We start from the raw sequence: 22,838 nt of genomic DNA, 5'->3' as shown, positions 1-22,838 counted from the left end.
TTAACATGCCAAAGCATATTAAATAACAGAAATCTCAATGAGGATTTTTTTTGTTAGGAACAGAAAATGCATAGTATAATCACTAAATCTCTTAGTTTATCAGAACATTCAAATAAATGGTTAACATCCAACCAACTAAATTCATATAATTAACCCATTTAAATAAGAGTAAAGTAAGGTATTGAACAATTCAAATAGCAATCCTCTTCTACATCATTCAATTCAACCAAAAGTACCTAAACTATGTGCAAGTGAGCTAGTTAATAGAAATAAAAATATCAAAGTCTATCCTCAAGCAGTTTATGATCTAATGAGGAAAGATAGAAGAGAGATAAGAAAATATAGTACAATACAAAGCAGAATGTGATAAATGCTAAGGAGAAATACAAAACAATGCATATTAAGAATAAGTAGAGAGTACTTTTCACTAAGGTAAAATCAGGGCAGGCTTCGTGGAGGAACTAGCACCTGTGCTAAACCTTGAAGAAAAGGATTTTAATATGCATAAATGTGAGGTGAGTTTGTTTCTGTGTAGCAAGTCCTGTGTTAAGTGTAGGATGTGTGTGTTGAAGGGGGGGGCAGAATGAAACCACAAAATAGCCAGTAGTCCAGTATGTTTGGAATGCTAGGGCACTCCAAAGTTTTGAGTCTGATTAACTGGGGAGGATATGACACCATTAATGTTGTGTTGTTGCTGTTCAATTGTTTCAGTTTGATTTTTTGTAACCCCATTTGGGGTTTTCTTGGAAAAGATACTGGAGTGATTTGCCATTTCCTTCTTAAGCTCATTTTACAGATGAGGAAACTGAAACAGAAGTAAGCCCAGGGACACATAGCTAAACATCTGAAGCCAGATTTGAACTCATAAAGATGAGTCCTCCTGACTCCAAGACTGGGATCTATTAACTGTGCTAGCTAGCTGCCTTGACACCACCAACAGAAACAGGTAAACTAGACAAGTTGTACATAGTAACACAGGCAGAATCTTATAAATGGCTAAATGATGTCACAGCAGGATTTTGTAATTTCATTAAAATAGCTAAAATATTTAGCTAAAATATATTAATAACAAATATAATATATAAAATAAATTAACACTGGTTGGGACAATCTCATGAAGTACATGTGAAAACTGTTAGAAAATTCTAATCCTACCTGGTTTTCCTCTAATGGAAGTTGGGCAGGAAGAAAAAATTGAGAATAATAAAGATACAGAGCTGCACTATTTCAGTTTGCAATAGTAAAAATGGAAGACTGTTAGGCTTAAGGTATACTGATTTTTTTCTTTGAAGGATATGGCTACTTTATAGCACATTACTTTTTAGCTTAAAAAGAGTATTAGTTCTTATGGCTATTTTGTAAAAATTTCATTCTATATGAACAAACAGAAAAAAATGACTGAAATGTAGTTTCTTTTAATACTGAAGTTATGAGAGATCAATGGACTGCTTATGGCCAAAGGAAAAATGATCTTGATGGAGAAAATTAAAAGAACATTTATAAACTTGAGCTCTTTTGAAATTAAATTCTATAATGATACTATATCTCTGTAGGTCACTATCTACACTACGGAAAATAAGCATACTGATATTTAAAAAAATATATATATATATAATATATGTTTAAAATAATAACCATAAGAAACTTCACCTTTGTTTCTTCTATCCTCATTGCATCCAGTAAATAATGGAGAAGTTCCTGACTATCTTGCTGTTGGAAACTTTTAAATCGTGGAGCCCTGTGATTTAAAAAAAAAAAGAGGGTAGGGAAAAGAGAAAGAACAATGATGCACAAAACTTTGTATTATATAAAAATGTTTTAAAAATAACGGTACCACAAAATAAAGGCTTCAAGAAATATAACAATTTTCACATACTGACTCAAACTTTTCATATAAAGGTAGATATGAGACATATGAATACTACAATAAATAAGAAACCATTAGGACACATTTACAAAAAATAGATAATATTCAATTTTATAGTACCTAGAGAGAACTATGATAATGTGCTTACTATACTATAGACTTCAAAAGGGCAAAGATAGTAGTTTATTTAAGCTATGTTCCTTTTCCAGCACCTAGTGCTCTGATCAATAGGTCTTAATAGATGTTTGCTGAATGGAAAGTTTCCAAATTATCTCTTGTACAATGAAAAACATTTCCTTTAAAACTACTAATACACTGGATGACCTCCCTGTAACATGATTTGTCTAGGAAGGTGCTGTAGCTTACTGAAGTTAACAAAAGGATCTAAAAAGCAGTCTGATAGCATGTCCTCAGAGGACAATATTTTCAAGAGGCTACACTGTTAAAATGTAAAAAGTTAATTGTTTCCCAAGACAAATCAGGAATTAAAGCCACAGACATTGATTATACAGTTGCAATAATAAAGAATTTGCATAAGTACTTGAAATTCTTGATGTCATACCTGGAATTATTTGCCCATCTAGACTTAAAAAAGATTATCTAGTTCTAGAGTCTGAAATATCGGAACAACTGTATGTTTTGAGAAGTTCATTCTTTTTTCTTTTTTTCGTGATACAATTGGGGTTAAAAGACTTTCCCAGGGTCACAAAGCTCGTAAATGTCAAGTGTTTGAGGCTGCATTTGAACTCAGGTACTCCTGACTCCAGGGCCAGTGCTCTATCCACTGCGCCACCTGGCTGCCCTTTAAGAAACTAATTCTGAAGGTTTCTATTTTTTAAGTTTAAAAAGTAAGTCGTCAACAAGCATTGATTAAGCATTTGCTATGTGCCAAGTACTGTTCTAATGCTGGGAATACAAATATAAGTAAAAAAAAAACAGTCCCTGTCCTCAAGGTCCTTACATTTTAATAGGGGAAGACAATCAGTTAATCAAACATTTATTAAGCATCTACTATATAATGCCTGGCACTATGCAAAGTGTTGGGGATACAAAAAGAGGCAAAAAAAAGTGCCTTCCTCAAGGAGCTTACACTCTAATGGGTGAGTTAACATGCACACAAATATATAGATACAGGATAGATAGGAAATAATGGAGGAAAGGTACTGGGGAAGACTTCCTATCAAAAGCAGGATTTTAGTTGGAACTTAAAGTCAGATAGGTCAGTAGTCAAGAGTGCAGGAAGGAGAACATTCCAGGTATTAGAGATAATTAAATCCACGAGAGCTTATGAGATCACTAAGTGAAGTAGTATAGAGGAAGAAGAGAAGGGAACCCAGGACAGAACCTTGTGGGACACCTATAGTTAGAAGGTGTGATACACCAGGAAGACCCAGTAAAGGAGACAGAGGAGCAGCAGTCAGACAGGTAGGAGGAAAATCAGGAGAGGAGAGAGCGAGAGCGAGAGCGAGAGCGAGAGAGAGAGAGAGAGAGAGAGAGAGAGAGATGAGAAAGAGAATCTAGGAGGAAAGAGTGATTAAACGTGTCAAACGCTGCAGAGAGGTCAAGAAGAATGAAAACCAAGAAAAGACCATTGGATTTGGCAAGAGATCATTGGTAACTTTGGAGAAAGTAGATTCAGTGGAATGGTAGGGTTGGAAGCTAGATTTTAAGAAGTTAAGAGAGTGAAAAGAGAGAAAGCAGAGGCACACATCACAGACAACCTTTTCGAGTTTAGCTACAAAATGCAGAAGAGATACAAGATGACGGAATGGTCAGAAGGGTCAAGTGAGGGTTTTTTCAGGATAAGAAAGACATGGGTATGTGTGTAGGCAATAGGAAATGAGCCAGTAGAATTTTTTTTTGCATATTTTATTAATTTATTTTGATTTATCAACAATTTCTTCCATACGCTTTTCAAAGTTTAAAATTTTTCCTCCCCCTTCCTCCCCACCTCTCCCTCTCCAAAACAGTGCACAATCTGATATAGGCTATACATTTACATTCCTATTAAACGTATTTTCACACTAGTGAAGTTGTAAGTAAAAATTAAACCAATAGGAGGAACCATCAGAAAGAGGAAACAAAACTCAAGAGAAAAAAAAAGATAGCAATTCAGCTTTCACAGTTATGATTACTATCTCTTTTTCTCCATCCTTTTTTCCCCATTTATGCTTTTCTTTCTCCTCTCTCCCTTCCCCTCATCACCAGTACTTTGCTTTTGACCACTGCCTCCTTCAGCCCAGTAGAGAGAAATATTGAAAATAAGTGAAAAAGTGGGGATAACAAAGGAATCAGTCTATTGGAAGAGCTGGGATGGAATAGAATCAATTGAACAACAGAAGGGTTAGTCTTGGTGAGGAGTAAGGCCACTTCATTATGTGAGATAGAGAAAGTGGCAGAAGGCACCTGTGTGGCAAAAGATGAGGAAAAGGGGAGAAGAGGGAGTTCATGGCAAGTAGTCTCAATTCTTCTGTAAAATATGAGGCAAGGTTCTCAGCTGAGAGAAATGGGGGAAGGGGAATCATGGTAGGTTTGAGGAAGGATGAAAAGGTTTGGAAGAATGGCTGTGGAGAATAGGATAGTGAGTTGATAAGGAAGATATAGTGGGCTTGTCTAGCAACCCTGGGTCCAACTGAGGTTATATAACAAAAATTTGTAGAGGATCCAGTTCAAATGGTGAGGTGATTTCTCCACCTTCATTTAATCAAAACAATCCAGGTTTTACCTGAAATCTAACATACTGGAAAAGATGACAAAAGACTTGAAAGTTTTAAGACAAACAGACAGACATAAACTAGTTACACCATAATACTGGTTAATTTGTGAAATGGTCTAGCCATTCTGGAAAATAATTTGGAATTACTTTTTTTTTTTAATTATTTTTTCTTTTTCTTTTTTTAATATAAATTTATTTATTTTCAGTTTTCAATATTTACTTCCACAAGATTTGGGTTTCAAATTTTCACCCCATCTCACCCCTCCCCATACCCCAAGATGGCATGCATTTTGAATATCCCTTCCCCTAGTCTGTCGTCTCTTCTATCTCTTCCCCCCATCTCTTATCCCCTTCCCCTTCTATTTTCCTGTAGGGCAGGACAGACTTCTGTACCCCATTTCCTGTATTTCTTATTTCCCAGTAGCATGTGAAAACATTTTCTTTTTAAACATATGTTTTTAAAACTTTAGGTTTCAAATTTTCTCCCTTCCTCCCTCCCCAACCACCCTCATTGAAAAGGCAAGCAACTCAATATAGGTTATACATGTGCAGTTATGCAAAACACTTCCATAGTAGACATGTTGTGAAAAACTAACTCTATTTCCCTTAATCCTATCCTGCCCTCCCATTTATTCTATTCTTTCTTTTGACCCTGCCCCTCCTCAGAAGTACTTGCTTCTGATTACCCCTTTCCCAATCTGCCCTCTCTATCATCCCCTGCTCTCTTGTCCCCTTCTCCCCCTATTTTCCTGTAGGGTAAGACAGATTTCCATACCCAATTGAATGTGTATGTTATTCTCTCCTTAAGCCAAATCCTATGAGAATAAGATTCACTCATCCTCTCTCACCTTCCCCTACTCCCCCACTGTAAGAGCATTTTCTTTTCTGTTTTTTTTGTGAGATAATTTACCCCATTCTACCTCTCTCTTTCTTCTTCTCTGAATATAATCCTCTCTCATTCCTTAATTTTATTCTCCAGATATGACCCCTTAATCTTCAACTCACCCTGTACCATCCATCTATCTATCTATCTATCCATACATACATATAATTTTTTTTCCTCCAATTACCCTAATACTGACAAAGGTCTTATGAGTTATAAATATCATCTTTCCATGCAGGAATGTAAACAGTTCAACCTTAATAAGTCTCTTATGATTTCTCTTTCCTGTTTACCTCTTCATGTTCCACTTGAGTTGTATTTGAAAGTCAAATTTTCTATTCAGCTCTGGTCTTTTCATCAAGAATGCTTGAAAGTCCCTTATTTCACTGAATGACCATTTTTTCCCCTGAAGGATTATACTCAGTTTTGGTGGGTAGGTGATTCTTGGTTGTAATCCTATCTCCTTTGCCTTCTGGAATATTATATTCCATGTCCTGTGGTCCTTTAATGTAGAAGCTGCTAAATCTTGTGTTATCCTGATTGTGTTTCCACAGTACTTGAATTGTTTCCTTCTGGCAGCTTGTAATATTTTCTCCTTGACCTGGGAACTCTGGAATTTGGCTACAATATTCCTAGGAGTTTTCCTTTGGGGATCTCTTTCAGGAGGAGATCAGTGTATTCTTTCAATTTCTATTTTGCCCTCTGGTTCTACTATATCAGGGCAGTTTTCCTTGATAATTTCTTGAAAGACGATGTCTAGGCTCTTTTTTGATCATGGCTTTCAGATAGTCCAATAATTTTTAAATTCTCTCTCCTGGATCTATTTTCCAGGTCAGTTGTTTTTCCAATGAGATATTTCACATTGTTTTCTAATTTTTCATTCTTTTGGATTTGTTTTACAGTGTCTTGATTTCTCATAAAGTCACTAGCTTCCAATCGTTCTATTCTAATTTTTAAGGAAGTATTTTCTTCAGTAAGCTTTTGGACCATTTTTCTTTTTAGGGCATTCTTCTCCTCATTGGCTTTTTGGACCTCTTTTGCCATTTCGGTTAGACTATTTTTTAAGTGTTATTTTCTTCAGTATTTTTTGGGTCTCCTTTAGCAAGCTGTTGACTTGTTTTTCATGATTTTCTTGCATCACTCTCATTTCTCTTCCCAGTTTTTCCTCTACTTCTCTTACTTGCTTCTCAAAATCCTTTTTGAGCTCTTCCAAGGCCTGGGACTAATTCATATTTTTATTGGAGGCTTTGGATGTAGGAGCTCTGACTTTGTTGTCTTCTTCTAGTTGTATATTTTGATCTTCTTTGTCACCAAAGTAAGATAATATAGTCTGACTCTTTTTGCGCTGCTTGCTCATGATCCCGGCCAATTACTTGAGTTTTAAACTCTTTGTTAAGGTAAGAGTCTGCTTCCAATGTGGAGAATGTACTGTCCCAAGCTTTGGGGATTTATACAGCTGTTTTCAGAGACACTTATAGGAACTTGTAAATTTTCAGTTCTTGCAAGGTGGTATGATATGGGGCAAGGTGTTTACTCTTTTCCTGGCCTGTGCTATGGTCTATTAGTGACCATAAGCACTCCTTTCTGTCCTGGAACTGTGAAGAAGGTTTCCTGTCCACAGCCACTACAAGCTCCACAGTGCCAGCACTCCTCCTCACCTGAGGACCCCCTTCCAGAACTGTGACCCAGATCCAAGCACAGGTAAAGCAAGAGATTCTTGCCTCAGCACCAGCAGAGAGATCCCTGCAATACCCCTCTGATCAGCCACTCAATTCCCCCTCAGTCTGTGGGCGGGAAGCTTAGGAAGCAGCTGCCCACCCCCGGGCTGAGTTCTCAGGGAACTGAAGCTGAGACCCCATCTTCCTCTCTCAGCACCGAAGAAACAGACTTTTCCCACTGACTTGCTAAGTTGTCTTTGGCATTCCTGGATTAAGGAATGTGGAAACTGCTGCAGCTGCCCGCAATTCAGTCCTCTGAGGCCTACTCCAGGTTTGCTGCGACCTGCATGCCCACACCGCGCTTTGCTCTGCTCCCAGTCTGGTGCAATATACCTTTCTGATCAATCATGCAGGTTGTCTTGGGCTGGAAATTTGTTTCACTCTGTCTTTTTGTGGGTTCTGCTGCCTTAGAATTTGCTTAGAGCCAATTTTTATAGGTTTTTGGAGGGGTTTGGGGGAGAGCTCAAGCAAGTTGCTGCTTTCACTCCACCATCTTGGCTCCGCCCCTGGAATTATTCTTAAAAAGTGACTATAAAATATATATATACTTTGACTAAAGATCCCATTCCAATATACATACTCCAAGGAGGTAAACAAACAGAAAAGGTCCCATATATGTCAAAATCGTCATAGTAACTTGTAGTAGTAAAGAATTGGAAACAAAGTAGATACTCATCAAGTGGTAAATGACCAAATAAATTCTGTATATAAATATAATGGGATATTACTGCCCTGTTAGAAAATATGTAGTGACTATATACAATGTCAAAGGTATTGTCATCCTTCTAGTCATTCAGGCTCCCTACCTAGATGTCATGCTTAACTCCTCATTCTCTTTTACTCCTCCCTCCCCCAACCAAATGCCATGTCTCATTGTTTCTATCTTTCTAACAATATCTGTTGTATATGTCCCATTCTCTCCTCTGACAATGCTACCACCCTTGGTGTAGGATACCTGACTTATTGCAGTAGGCTGCTCCCCGTTCTTCCTATCTCAAGTCCCTCCTCATACGCTGTCAAAATGATCTTCCTAAAGTACAGGTTTAACCATGCTATACTAAATAATAATAATAATAATAAATGATAATAATAATAATACATAACACACAATAAATAAATAAATAATAAACTCTACTGGCTCCCTTTTGCCTCCAGGATTAAATATAAAATCCTGTTTAGCTTATAAAGCCTTTCCTAACCTACCAGTCTTTTTAATCCGTAACTCACTCCCATGTACTCTGTGATCTAGTGACACCACTGGCCTCCTTGCTGTTCCTTGCATACAACACCACCTCCTGACTCCAGGCATTTTCACTGGCTGTCTCTCACACCTAGAACTCTCTCCTTCATTGTGGCTGCCTTCAAGTCTCAGCTATAAGTTGCACTTTCTTCAAAAAGCCATTTCTAATCCCCCTTAATCTTAGTGTCTTCCCTTTGAGATTATCTTCAATTTATGTATCTTGTTTCTAGTCATTTGTATGTTGTCTTCCCCCATTAGATGGTGGGTTCCTTGAGAGCAGGGGCTGTTTTCTGCCTTTCTTTGTATGCCTAGGGCTTAGCACAGTGCCTGGCACATAATAGGCAATTAAAAAAAATGCCTGTTGAAGGCTGACTTCAGAAAAACCTGGGAAGACTTATATGGTCTGATGCTGAGTGAAGTAAGCAGAACCAAGGACTTTGTACACAATAGCAGCCATGTTATGCAATGACTAAGAATGTTAAACTGAACCCTTCTCAGTATTACGAGGCTCTAAGACATCTCCAGAGGCCTCGGGATGGAAAATACTGTCCACATCCAAAGAAAGAACTATGGAAGTCGAATCGCTCTCACTTATTTTTACCTTCTGTTGAGTTTTGTTCCATCTTTCTGATGGTTCCTCCTATTGGTTTTAATTTTTACTTACAACTTCACTAATGTGAAAATATGTTTAATGGGTATGTAAATGTAAAGCCTATGTCAGATTGTGCACTGTCTTGGGGAGGGTGGGGGGGAGAAAAAGGGAGAAAAATTTTCAACTCAAAAGCATATGGAAAAAAAAATTTAAAAAATAAAAATTTTTTAAAAAAGATAAAAAAAACCCTTTGCATCCTTTAAGACCCAGCCCATGTGCCACCTTTTTCATAAAGCCTTTACTGATCCTTCAGATGTTAGTGCTTTATCTCCTTTTGTATTTACTTTGCATATATGTAGTTTTGTACATGTTTGTCTTTCCCATTGAATTCAGGAAAGAGAATAAACATTTATTAAATGCCTAAAAAAAAATGCCTGTTGATTGACTAAACCATTGTAAATACAAAGAGAAGATAACAACAAAGTGAATACTGTAATTATAATAACCCAGAGAATCAAGGACTAAGACTTGGCTGATGTGTTGTATGGTTTTGCTGCATTGCTTTTTCCACTTTCTTTTATTCTTGGTTTAGAAATTAAGGTGAGATAAAAATGAAAGGTGACATTTAAAAAAAAAGAAAGAAAGAAAATCCAAGGAATTAGATTATCTTTTTATATCATGATTTGAACATTTTTTAGCTGTTATCTTCTTGTGCCCATTACAAAATTCAACCTGCTCTCATACTTCATTGCTGGCACCATACAACAGGTTTCTGTATATTAGGACTAACTTCCATATGTCATCACATATGTGAATGGTCAACATAATTTACCATCTTAGGGTCCTCCACTTTTGCCAGAAGCATATTTTAGATAAGACAAGCACATCTTTTAGCTGTCAGATTTGTATGATCAATATGATCTAATTTTTCTTTATTTTTATAATTGCTATTTTTCCTTGATATTGCTTTGCTTTCCAAATAAAACTACAGTGTTTTTGTTTTTCGGGGGGAGGTGAGAAATGGGGAAAGAGTGGGAAGAACGTAGTTAGGAATGAAAGCTCACTAGGATTACTTTTATAAATAAGAGAGCTGCCCTCAATTTTTTGGTAACAGTGCTTTGGTATTGTATGAGAATTTCTCTGAAGTACATGGAATATCACATTTCAAAAAAAAAAGCCATCACTCACATTTATGTAGCATTTTACAAGTGACAAAACTTTGCTTTATAAACTATTAAAATATTGTAGACAAAGTAGTTTTGTTTTGTATTTAGAAAGTGACATTTCTACTTGTGCAATATCTCTTGTGTGTACATTCCCTTCTCCCCACTTTTGTAGCAGCCACTCTAGATCAGGACTTTATCATCTCCAGTTTATGAGCCTTCTCACTGGTCTCTCTATCTCAAATCTTTTCCTACTCCTAATCTATCCACCCAAAGAGCTGCCAAAGTGATTTTTCCTAAGACATAGTTCTGACCATGTCACACCATCTACTAGTTAAATACTAATGATTCCCTACTTCCTTCAGATTCATATAAATGCTGATTTGTTGGCATTTAACTTTGCTCCACAACCTGGCTCCTTCCTACATATTTAATATTCTTATACTTTTCTCCTTTCCATTCACTGCTGTCTGGTCTCCCTGGCCTACTTGCTTTTTTCTTTACACATGAAACTATCTCCTGTCTCCATGCCTTTGCATTTGCTGTCCTGCAAGTCTAGAATGTTCTCACTCTTCACCTTTGCCTTTTAGAATCCATTGCTTCCTTCAAGATTCAAATCTAATGCCACCCTCCTCAGAGCAGGACTTTCCAGGTCCCTCCAGCTTCTAGTACCTTTCCCTCTAAGATTATCTTATCTCACGCATCTGAAAGTAAAGAACTATTTTTTTTGCCCTTTTTTTGGTATCCCCAGCACTTAATACAATGCCTGGAACACAGTGCTTAATAAAAGCTTATTAATTAATTGGTTTTCCTTAAATACAGATCTGACCAGGTCTTTCCTCTACTCAATCAATTCCAGTGACTTTCTCTTAACTCTAGGATAAAACAGAAATTCTTCTGCTGTTTAGCTTTTAAAGTCTTATACAATGTGGCCCCAACATCTTTCTAGCTTCACTGGACAAACTCCTTCTGGAAAATGGCCTTCCCTGTGTTCCTCAGACAATTTATCTCCAGTCTTTCTCTCTAGTCTTCCCTCATGTCCAGAATGCAATCACTTCTCATTTCTGCCTCACGGACTCCATTCTCCAAAATGAAACTCAAACACCACCTTCTATATGAAATTTTTCTTGAAGCCAATTATTAGTGTCCTCCCTCTATAATTACCTTGTGTTTACTCTGTAAATACTTACATATGTACATACTGTCTCCCTTGATAGAATATAAGATCCTTAAGAGTAAAATGGTTTCTTTTTTTTTGTTCTTTGTACCTCCAGCATCTAGCTTAGTGCCTGACAAAAAAGCAGTCACTTAAATTCTTGTTGACTGATAAGTGAACCTATGCAGATGACCTTCAAATCTTTACATCCAGTTCTAGTCTTTCTCCTTAACTCTAGTTGTACTTCTCTAACTGCTTATTAAATATTTCAGACTGAATGTCTTGTAGGCATCTAAAATTCAACAAGTACAAAACTGATTTCCACCCTCAAACCCAGAATCCTTAATTTCCTTATTTCTGTTGAGGGCACCACAACCCATCTAATTGCCTAGATCTGCAATTACACTGTCGTACTCCAATTTTCACTCTCCTTCACCTAAATATTAAATATTTAATCAGTTGTCAGGTCTTTTACCTTCACAAAAACCTTCATATTCTCTGTACTCACAGAGCCACCACCCCAGATCTTTATAGGTGTGGCCTCTTATTTGGACTCCCCTCCCTCAACTCTCTCTCTCTATTCCAATTCATCTTCTACAAAGCTGTCAAGGTAATGCTTCTAAAGTGTAGGTTTGACAATGTAAATTCCCCACTCAATATGCTACTTCACTGGCTCCTTATTACCTCTAGGATAAAATATTACTTCCTCTGTTTAGCTTTTAAAACCCTTTACAACTTGGACCCAATAGATCTTTCAAACACTTTCCCATTAATTACTCCCCCTCAGGCAATCCACAGTTCACCAAACTAGTCTTCTTGCTATTCCTCACACACCACACTTCATCCAACATTCCGACTATCATCTTCATGCCTTGAAAATGGCTGTAATGCACTTGTACCTCACTGTTGCCTTTCGGTATTCTTTGTTTCCTTGAAAACTGTTAAAAGAAATACCACCTAAATCTATTCTTCCCCTGTTCCTGTTAGCAACCAGTTGCTATCAAATTAGCAAATCAGTTACCAGTTGCTAATACCATGCCCCTGAAAACAACTTTATATATATCTGCATTTACTTCTCTATATAAATGTTGTTTTCTCCTAGTAGAACACAGGGAAATGTTTCATTTTTTTTTTTGCCCAGCACCTTGTGCAGGGTCTAGTACATACATAACACGGCTCACTGAATCATTCTTGAAGGACTGAAGTTTGTTTAAGATTTGTTCAGTTCAACAGCTGTAAGCAATAACTTTAGATACAGTAAAAATAAGCGTATGGATTTCATTTATAATGGTATTTCTAAGACAGTAAAACAAACATTTGGCATTCTGTAGAACTTCTCATGCAGCTCAATTCATCCTTCTCAATCTCAACCTTTTGACCTCTGAAGCTAAGAGTTTTTTGGTGTGTGCATTTCCTAGTTTCTATGCCTTTCTTATGCAGAATAATCTTTGCCAAATCTTTGCCAAAGAGGAGTCCCTTGTCCTTGCCAAGATCAACCTCCTTATAAGTACATTTGAATTCATCCCCTCCCATCTTCTCTAGCAGATTCCACCTTCAATCATCTCCCCTAACTCTCTCAAATCTTCAACCTCTCCCTCCCTAATGCCCTCAAAAATGGCCAAGTTCCCTCCATCTAAAAAAAAAAAAGGAAAAAAAAGAAAACAACCCTTCCATAGAACCAATCATCCTCTCAAGCTAGTGTCCAACAGATCTCTCATTCCTTTCTTAGTCAAGACCTTGAAGAACATGTTTACACTTGCTGCCTCCACTTCCTCTACCCTCACTTACTCCTCAACCTTTTGAAATCTGGCTTCTAACTTCATCACTCAACAGAAAATGTCCTCCTCAGTTACGAATGATCTTTTAATAGCCCAATTTGATTATCTCTTATTATTTCTCAGTTCTCATCCTTCTTACCTACACGACACTGGGGACCAAGCCTCTCTTCTCGGAAACTACTGTGTTTTTGTAACACTACTCTTTCCAGTACTTGTTTGACCACTTCTTTTCAGTTTCCTCTGTTTGCTGATTATCCATACAATACCTTCTAACTGTGGGTTTTCCCCAAGGTTCTTAGTCCTTCTTCTTTTCTCTTTCTATATACTTTATTGGTAACTTCATCAGCTCCCATGGGTTTAATTATCATCGCTATGAAGATGATGCGAATGCATCAGCATTTGTCTCTCCCATAGGGTTTTGTCCTATATTACCAATTGCCATTTCAAACTAGATGTCCTGGAGACATCTTAAATCCAATATATTCAAAACTCACCTTTCCTTCCAAATACACTGTTTCCAGACTTTCCTATGTCTGATGAATATACCCCTCATCCTTCCACTCTCTCAGTTTCAAAATACCTGTATGATCCTGGTCTCCTCACTCCATACTGAATCAGTTGTCAAATCCTTCACATCTACTGACCTATCAATTCTTGCCTGGATTATTGTAATGGCCTTCTAATAGCATTTAATTTTTTCGCCAAATACATATCAAGACAATTTTTTAGCATTCACTTTTACAAGATGAGTTTCCAAATTTTTCTCCCTCCTTCCTCTCCTCTCTTCCTAAAATGGCAGGCAATTTGATATAGGTTATGCATGTGCTATCATGTAAAACACAATTCCATATTAGTCACAGTTGTGAAAGAAGAAATAGATCAAAAGGAAAAAAAACCCACAAAAAAGAACTAAGTGAAAAAAGTATGCTTTGATCTGCATTCAGAGTCCATAAGGTCTTTATCTGGATGTACATAGCATTTTCCATCATGGGTCCTGTGTATTGTCTTGGATCATTGTGTTGCTGAGAAGAGTTAAGTCATTCATAGTTGATCATCACACAATGTGGCTGATACTATGTACAAAGTTTTCCTCGTTCTGTTCATTTCACTTTGCATCAGTTTGCACAAATCTTTCCATGTTTTTCTTAAATCTGTCTGTTCATCATTTCTTATTGCACAATAGTATTTCATTACATTCACATACCACTTGTTCAGCTACTCTCCAATTTATAGGCATCCCCTCAATTTCCAGTATTTCACCACCATGACAAGGGCTGCTGTAAATATTTTTGCACATGTAGGTCCTTTTCCCTTTTTTATGATCTCTTTGGGATACAGGCCTAGTAGTGGTACTGTTAGATCAAAGGGTATGCACAATTTGGTTGCCTTTTGAGCATAGTTCCAAATTGTTCTCCAGAATGGCTGGATCAATTCAAAACTTTACCAATAGTACATTAGTGTCCCAATCTTCCCACATCCTCTCCAACATTTATCATTTTCCTTTTTTTTTTGTCAAATTAGCAATCTGATAGGTGTGAGGTGGTACCTCAGAGTTCTTTTATTTGCATTTCTCTAATCAAAAGTGAGTTAGAGCACTTCTTCATATGATCTCTGATGACCCTTCCAGCTCCTCACCCATAACCCTATAAGCCTCTGACAAATCAAAATTATAGGTGAAGTAAAGGGTACTGAAGAGATACATGGTAAGACTAAGCAAACTGCAGCATATTTCCAATAACAACTCAAAGTAAGATGTAGCATAAGGATCATCCAATAAATGTGTCATTAGAAAAGGAGATGTACTGGTCATGAAGCTATGCTGAAGGATAACAAACAGAAAGTCCAAATGTTGCTCTGGGATCCATGGGATGAAAGACAGACACTGGACAGATTTTCTATGAAAATTTATGGAAAGACATGGGCACAGATGGCAAATGAGGTATTGATGAGTTATGATTTGTATAATCAGAGAGAAAGCTACACTAATGAGATAAAGCAGCAACTACAAAATATTGACGATATATTACTACCTTACCACATACTGGGTTAAGTTATAACTTTAACTATAAATGGATAGGTGTTTTCTTATCCTTTCTTTCACAACCTGATTTAAGTGATACAATTGTTACTGTTATAACTTAAGAACTTACCCTTCTTAGATTAGACCTTCCCCTGTATATGAGCTATATTAAGTTCTATTTCTTCTTTTTGATTTTCTATAGGCTAATAATATTGTGAGACTAAACATATAATTTTACTTATATCCTTCCTTCAAAAATTAGTTCAGTTTCCCTCTTTTATGTACCAGTTCTCCACAGAACAAGACTTAAGTCTTACTTTTTTGTAAGCCTCCATACTACATCACTTAATGTTCTGCATGACTTGGGCCTTAAGTAAACATTTACTCACTCTCTTTCTAAGCCAACAACATTCTTTAGGCTGTACTCATAATGCTGTGCTTCAAGTTAATATATCTCCACTCACCAGATACTAAGAATAGAGATGGAAAGTCTGGTGAACTTGGAGCTACAGGACCTGAATATGAAACCCAGCCCTGACACTCATTAGCTGTGTGATTTCATCTAGCAATTAATTTAATCTCTATGGGCCTCAGTTTCTTCACCTGTAAACTGTAGGGATTGGACTGGACAGACTCTAAGGTTCCTTCTAACTTCATATCTCTGATGGTGTTATGCTGTTCTAGGGGTGGGGAACCTGTGGCCTCAAGGCCATATGTAACACACTAGGTCCCCAAGTGTGGCCCTCTGACTGAATCCAAACTTCACAGAACAAATCCCCTTAATAAAAGGATCTGTTGGGTAAAACTTGGACTCAGTGAAAAGGCCACACCCAAAGACCTAGAAGGCCACACGTGGCCTTGAGGCCTCAGGTTCCCCACCTCTGGTAGCTCTTAGCACAGTGCCCGGAATATAGTAAGCACTTAATAAATGCTTAATGACAACTCTAACTGTCCCTCATATAAAGTAAAAGTCAATCAAGTGTAATAAAATAAACATGTATTCTCTTAGTACAGAAAATTTGATCAGTCATAAAGTTGCCATGTAAGCCAAAAGTCTGTGGTCTTAATATCCAGAACAGTGGAAAAAAACCAGAAGGACCCTGTAGCTATGTTTACAATATGGCCCAACAAACGCCTGACAGCTGCAATACTAACAAAATTAACAGTGGATGAATTAGTACCAGACAACAAACAGTTGCTATGAGTAGACTCACTCTTTTTTTCTTTCAAAAAGTTTCTTTATATTTCTTGCCCATATATGTAATTCAGCATATGCTACAAAGAGGGACTTCAGAAACATGTCAAAAAAGAAGTGCTACCTATAGGACAAAAATAGGTTATTGGGATGACACTGATTGTGCTACTGATGTCACACACAGGGTACCTCAAAAGTCTCAGTGCAGTTTTAAGCTTTAGTAACTTACATAGCTTTAGTAGCTTAAAATGGCAGTGAGACTTCTGGGGCATCCTGTATAAAATACAACACTATAATGGTTTAAGCTTATGGGGAAGAGATATGAACTACTTTGTCTAGTTATTAATTAAGTATATACTACTGCTTACTATTTCAAATGCTGCTTTCTATTTGTCCTTTTTTCTTTCAAAGTATTTGCCATGCTTAGTTTTGGCTGATTCAGAAATTCAAACAAAGAAATTCTATAGATAGCAAGAAATATAAAAATCAAGTGGTCTTACTGTGTTTGAAATGGTTGTTAAACATTTACAATGATTCTTTTCCATTTTTATTATTATAAAAAATAATGAAATAATGAATGTTCAAGATTGTTGAGGAAACTAACAGTTCTATACTGTAAAAATCACCTAATTTCTACTCCATGAAGAATTCAAGGTAACAACGGTTCTTATACTCAGTGAGATACTCTATGATGTCCTTTTTTTGCATCTATGACACCATTTGAGCTAGAGACGAGAACTTCTTTTCACCTAAGTAAATAAGTATACTATCACGATCCAAGAAAATAATGCAATTTTGACTTCCTATTGCTTGTGGATTCTCTGACAGAAAATGTAGGTAAAGGGACAGCTAGGTGGCACAGTGGATAGAGCTCTGGCCTTGGAGTCAGGAGGACCTGAGTTCAAATCCAGCCTCAGACACTTGACACTTACAACCCTGGGCAAGTCACTTAACCCCAATTGCCTCACCAAAACAAAAACAAACAAAAAAATGTAGGTTAAAAATACCCATTCCTCCACAACAAACAAAATAGCTACAGCATTTATTACCTAGCAAATATTGCTACAGCTTGTTATAACCTTACAACTTTATAAGTTATTAAAATGTAAGCTGCGATTACATGAGAAGCCCCAAGTTTTGATTGGTATAGGCACTCTTTCACGTGCAAAAATAAAATACATATATACATATTTAAAAGCAATTTTTCTGCTCTTTCATTCAAATACCTACTAATTTATTGACTATATAATAATAAAAGTTTACATTTATATAATGCTTTAAAACTGACAAAATCTATTTTCTATACATCATTTCACTTGATGATCATATCAACCATGTTAATCAGACAATACAGGTATTACTACCTCCATTTTTCAAATGAGGATACTGAAGTAAATAAATGATCCAGCTCATACAGCTATTAAGTGGTAGGGCTGGAATTCAAATCTAAATCTTCCACTCATTTCACACCAAGTTGCTTCCTACAGTGTACCAAGTATCTGTGGAATATAAAGGATAAAATATGGTCTACTTCTTTTTTAAAAAATTTTTTGTTTTTCTTTTTTATACCAGACACACTTTATGCCCTAAAGAATTATTCCATTGTTAAAAAAAATAATTAAGCAAAAATAACAGATGTAATTATCTAAAAAGCAGGGCATGTAACATTCTGCTATCTGAAATCACCAACCTTTCACTTCAAATATGAAGGAAGTGTATTTCATCATCTATTCTCCATAATACCAATCTTTCAACAAAATTTTAAAAAATATATACATGGCCTCAATTAATAAATGGTCAAAGGACATGAACAGGCAGTTTTCAGATGAAGAAATTAAAGCCATCTACAGTCACATGAAAAAATGCTCTATATCACTACTGATTAGACAAATGCAAATCAAAACAACTCTGAGGTACCACATCACACCTATCAGATTGGCTAACATGACAAAACAGGAAAATGATAAATGTTGGAGAAGATGTAGGAAACTTGGAACACTAATGAATTGTTGGCGGGGTTGTAAACTGATCCAACCATTCTGGAGAGCAATTTGGAACTATGCCCAAAGGGCTATAAAACTGTGCATACCTTTTGTCCCAGCAATACCTCTTCTAGGTCTATACCCCAAAGAGATCATAAAAATGGGAAAAGACCCACGTGTACAAAAATATTTATAGCAGCTATTTTTGTGGTGGCAAAGAACTGGAAATTGAGAAGAGGCCTATCAATTGGGGAATGGCTGAACAAGTTGTGGTATATGAATACTACTGTGCTATAAGAAATGATGAACAGAAAAACTTCAGAAAAACGTGACTTACATAAACTGATGCTGAGTAAAGTGAACAGAACCAGAACACTGTATGTAGTAACAGTCACACTGTGTGATAACTAACTTTCACAGACTTGGCTCTTTTCAACAATGTAAGGATCTAAGACAACTCCAAAAGACTCATGATGGAAAATGCTATCCACATGCAGAGAAAGAACTACGGAGTCGGAATGTAGATTGAAACATACTATTTGATCTTTTTTCTTTCTGTTGTTTTGTTTCTTCTTTCTCGTGGTTCCTCCCATTGGTTCTAATACTTCTTTACAACATGACTATTAAACATACGAATGTATATGTAGAGCCTATATCAAATTGCATGCTGTCTTCAGGAGGGGGAAGAGGAGAAAATTGAAAACTCCACATTCCATTATGGAAGGGAATGTGGAAAACTAAAAATAAATTAATTAATTAAAAATTAAAATTAAAAAAAATCTCATATATGTATACACACACACACACACACATATATACACACACACACACATATGTGTGAGTAGGAGGGTGGAGGATCGGGAGGCAGAAATAGCAGGTCAATATCATAGCCTCCAACTTGAATTGGATTAACCGATGGTTTAGAGGAAGAGAATTATACAGAAGATTCAAAGAAGAAAAGAGCACAGCTGTATTGCTTTAAGTGATGGATGGAAGCTCTCGTAGCCAAGAGCTCTTCTTCCTATGTTGCTTACCCTACCTCTTTTCATAAAAGCGCACAAATAATAGAAAAGCCAAGCACACGATGGAAGAAGTACAGGTAGTCAGCAAGCATTTATTAAGTGTCTACTATGTGCCTGGTACTATACTAAGTGCTGCAGATACTTCAAAAAGCAAACTCTCAATGAGCTCACAGTCTAATAGGAGAGACAAGTACACAACAACATACAAATAAGATCTGTAAAGGCTAAACTGGAGATAATCAGAGAAGGAAGGCACTAGCATTAAGAGGGATCAGGAAAGACATCTTACAGAAGGTGGGATTTTAGCTAGGACTTAAAGGATGCCAGGAAGTCAGAAAATGGAGATGAGAAAGCAGAGTGTTCCAGGCACTGGGGATAGCTAGTGAAAATGTCTGGAGACAGGAAATGGAGTGTTATATGTGAGAAACACCAAGGAGGCCAGTGTCATTGGATAGCAGGGAAGGAATAAGATATAAGAAGAATGGAAAGGTAGGAAGTACTAAGGCATTTGAAGAGCCCTTGCATGGGTTCCCACTTATAAAACCAGGTACTACCTGGTATTCCAGATTTTTCTCTTAAAATTAATGAAATAGCAAAATTCAAATGTGAAAAGTTAAGAGGAATCAAGAGGAATAGGAGATTTGTCTGGAAATACACTGGAGCACTGCTTTAGTTTTTTAAAAAATAAGCTTTTGTTGATTTCTTCTGTTTCTTATATTATCACAGTTATCCCAAGTATCCTTCCTACTCCCCCTCCTAAAGAACCATCCCATACAATACTATTTTTTTAAAAGGAAAATTAAAAATCAGCAAAAACTGATTGATATACTGAAGAAGTCCCAAAACACATGCAATATGAAACACTTGTGGACCCTCCACTTCCACAAAGGGGTGGATTGGGAGTGTCTTCAAATATCTCTCCATTCCAGTCCTGCTTGATTGTTATAATTTCATTACATTCATTTTTCATCTTTTTCATTTAAATTATACTATGTATGTTTTCTTGGTATTCATCACACACATCTTTTCTTACAACACAGTAATATTCCATCACATGCATGTACCACAATTTGCTTTTAGCTATTACCAAACTGATGGGGATCTACTATGCTTCCAATTCTTTGTTATTATAAAAAGTGCTGTTATAAAAAGTTTGAGGCGTATGGAGCCTTTCTTAATGATGACTTCCTAGGGGTATAAGCCCAGTAACTCAGATTCAGACTCAAAGAGTATGGACATTTTAATTCCAAATTGTTTTCCAAAATGGTTGAAGCAAATCAGAGCTCCACCAAGAACATTCTTATTATTCTACAACCCCTCCAACATTGACCATTGCCATTTTTTAATCATTTTTTTCCAATTTGCAGAGTATGAGGTAAAACCTCAGGGTTGTTTTGTTTTGCATTTCTGTTGTTATGAGTGACTTGGAGCATTCTTTCTTGTGACTGTGAATACTTTGCAATTCTTCTTTTGAGAAGTTTGTTCATATCTTTTGGGGATGGCTATTTTTAGTCACACATATACACACATATATAGATATTGAATTCTTATTAGAGAAATTTGATACCAAAAATTTTTTTTCCATTCAACCACTTCTCTTCTCCCAGGTGCATTAATTTTGTCTATATAGAGGCTTTTTAGTAACATGAAATCAAGTTATTTATCTTTTTTTTAATTGCTTCTACCTCTTGTTTGGCTAAGAGTATAGCTCCTGGCTCTGATTCCTATAATCTAGCCACTGCTCAGATTTTTACAATCTAGCCAATAGTCCACAGATGCTCAGATTCCTTAAGAGTCTGGCTAATATGGCAGATCTTTAATAAACCTTATTTTTGGCTGAAAGCAAGGTTGGGTTGAAATCTTTCTTACAGGACTCGCATGCTGTGATTTTAGGGTCCCAGTGGTGGCCCATATGGGGACACTGCCTAACCCCAAGTTCTTCTCTACCCAAGACTGGAAGGTACATAAGCCTACCCTGCCCCACCTCCTTTCTTGCTTTGCAGTTGGGGTTACTCTCCAAGCACCAAGGCTTGGAAGTGCCTTTTGGGCAGACAGTTATGAGGCTGTCTTGCACTTGGCCTGACACTCTCAGGCTCTCGGTCCACAGGATCAGTTCAAGGCCATGGACCTGGGTACACCTTCTGCAGTACAGAGGACAAGGACAGATGTCCTATCCGCAAGTATGTGCCCAATTCTGTCAATTCTCTTGGCACTAGGGAATTGGGGAAAACTGCAGTTGCTTTTTAGTTCCCTGAGGCTTACTTACTCCCTTCCCTCTACACCCCTGAATCCTCCTTCATGGAGGTTACAGGGAAAAGTTAGAACAGCTAAAACTATCTCGACAAATTCTGGAGGTTTTGTGATTGATTATTAAGGAGTTTTTAACTCCTCCTTACAACCCTGGTCACTCCTTTCTCCCACTCCCTTCCCTCGAGTCAAGAGGGTATCTATTAACCCCTCTCACAGGAGAAGAGAATTTCACCCTTTATCCCTCATCTTTGATTCAGCCCTCCCCCACTTGGGAAAGGAAGGAGGGGGCAGCAGCTACAGTGTGGGCCTCCCTGGCAATGGCCTTGGGCCCTACGGCAACCTTTGCCTGGAAGTATCACCCAGGGTCAGCACATCCTGCTCAAGGTAAAGAAGCTAGCTTCCGAACTTGGGAAAGCATGCTCTTTTAAATTTGTAGTTTTAACTATTAATGATGAGATGTTGATTCTCCGTGTAAAGTAATCTGGAAATGAATTTAGCAAAATTGAAGTCACCTGATTGGTAGTGGATTTGTTTCAAGTTTCTAATTGGTGAACTTTTTGTACCTTTTGTAACTTTTGTCAAAGGTATGTCAAGCAACTTTTCATAATTTGGTTACTGCTAAAATAATTTGGCTATTGCTGGTTATTTTTTTAATGTGTAAACTTGCCAAAAAGCTTGTTTGGGTTTTGTCTTGCTAAGAATTTGCAATTATATAGGAATAATCTCTAACGGTTGGTTTTTTATACCAGGACAAATTTAAACTTGAGATGTAAATCCTGGAAAAGTTTTTCCTAAACTGTGATTAGTGAAACTTGCTGTTTGGGGTAAAAGTTCATAGGATTTTATTTTGAGTTGTCTGATGGGTCATAATCCATTGAAAATCAATAATTCACCATGTGAGAGAAATGCCACAAGTTACTCAAAGAATGTGATACTGGTGGGAAGTCAGCACTGGGAAGAGCTAAGAGGACAATTTTAGCCTCAGTCTGTGAGAAATAAAAGAGTTAAGTTTCCACATAAGTAGATAAGAAATCAGCACAGACAGGCTAACTTCTCCATCCGGGGGGGAGTGACAACACAATTCTAGGCAAAAAATGTATGTTAAGGAGTGGGGATCCCATGTATATATAATATATGAACAGGGCATATAAGAAAGATTGTAACCTAGAAGGCTTAGGACCAATCCTGATCCAGAAGGGAAGAGTTAGGGCAATTACTAACTATAAAGCTTGCTCTTGCTTCTGTACTCAGCGCAC

The 22,838-nt window shown here is 37.0% G+C and overlaps 1 protein-coding gene across 7 annotated transcripts in view; it reads right to left on the bottom strand.

Annotated features, from left to right (window-relative positions):
* The window catches only part of USP45 (ubiquitin specific peptidase 45), an 88,760-nt gene that overhangs the window by 27,443 nt on the left and 38,479 nt on the right, over positions 1-22,838 (bottom strand). For all 7 annotated transcript variants that reach the window (XR_013486972.1, XR_002326786.2, XM_020998301.2 and 4 more), the window contains one exon: positions 1,651-1,738. Coding sequence is in view for 4 of the 7 variants with exons in the window: in XM_020998301.2 (XP_020853960.1) it covers positions 1,651-1,738 (88 nt within the window). In the remaining 3 variants the exon portion in view is untranslated. Of the gene's footprint in view, positions 1-1,650; positions 1,739-22,838 lie in introns of those variants that run through there.

Source organism: Phascolarctos cinereus, unplaced genomic scaffold (assembly GCF_003287225.1).
Source record: "Phascolarctos cinereus isolate Bilbo 61053 unplaced genomic scaffold, phaCin_HiC Scaffold_5;HRSCAF=322, whole genome shotgun sequence".
Classification (NCBI taxonomy): domain Eukaryota; kingdom Metazoa; phylum Chordata; class Mammalia; order Diprotodontia; family Phascolarctidae; genus Phascolarctos; species Phascolarctos cinereus.
The sequence above is the reverse complement of the archived record's forward strand: the minus strand, read 5'-3'. Positions and strand labels throughout refer to the sequence as shown.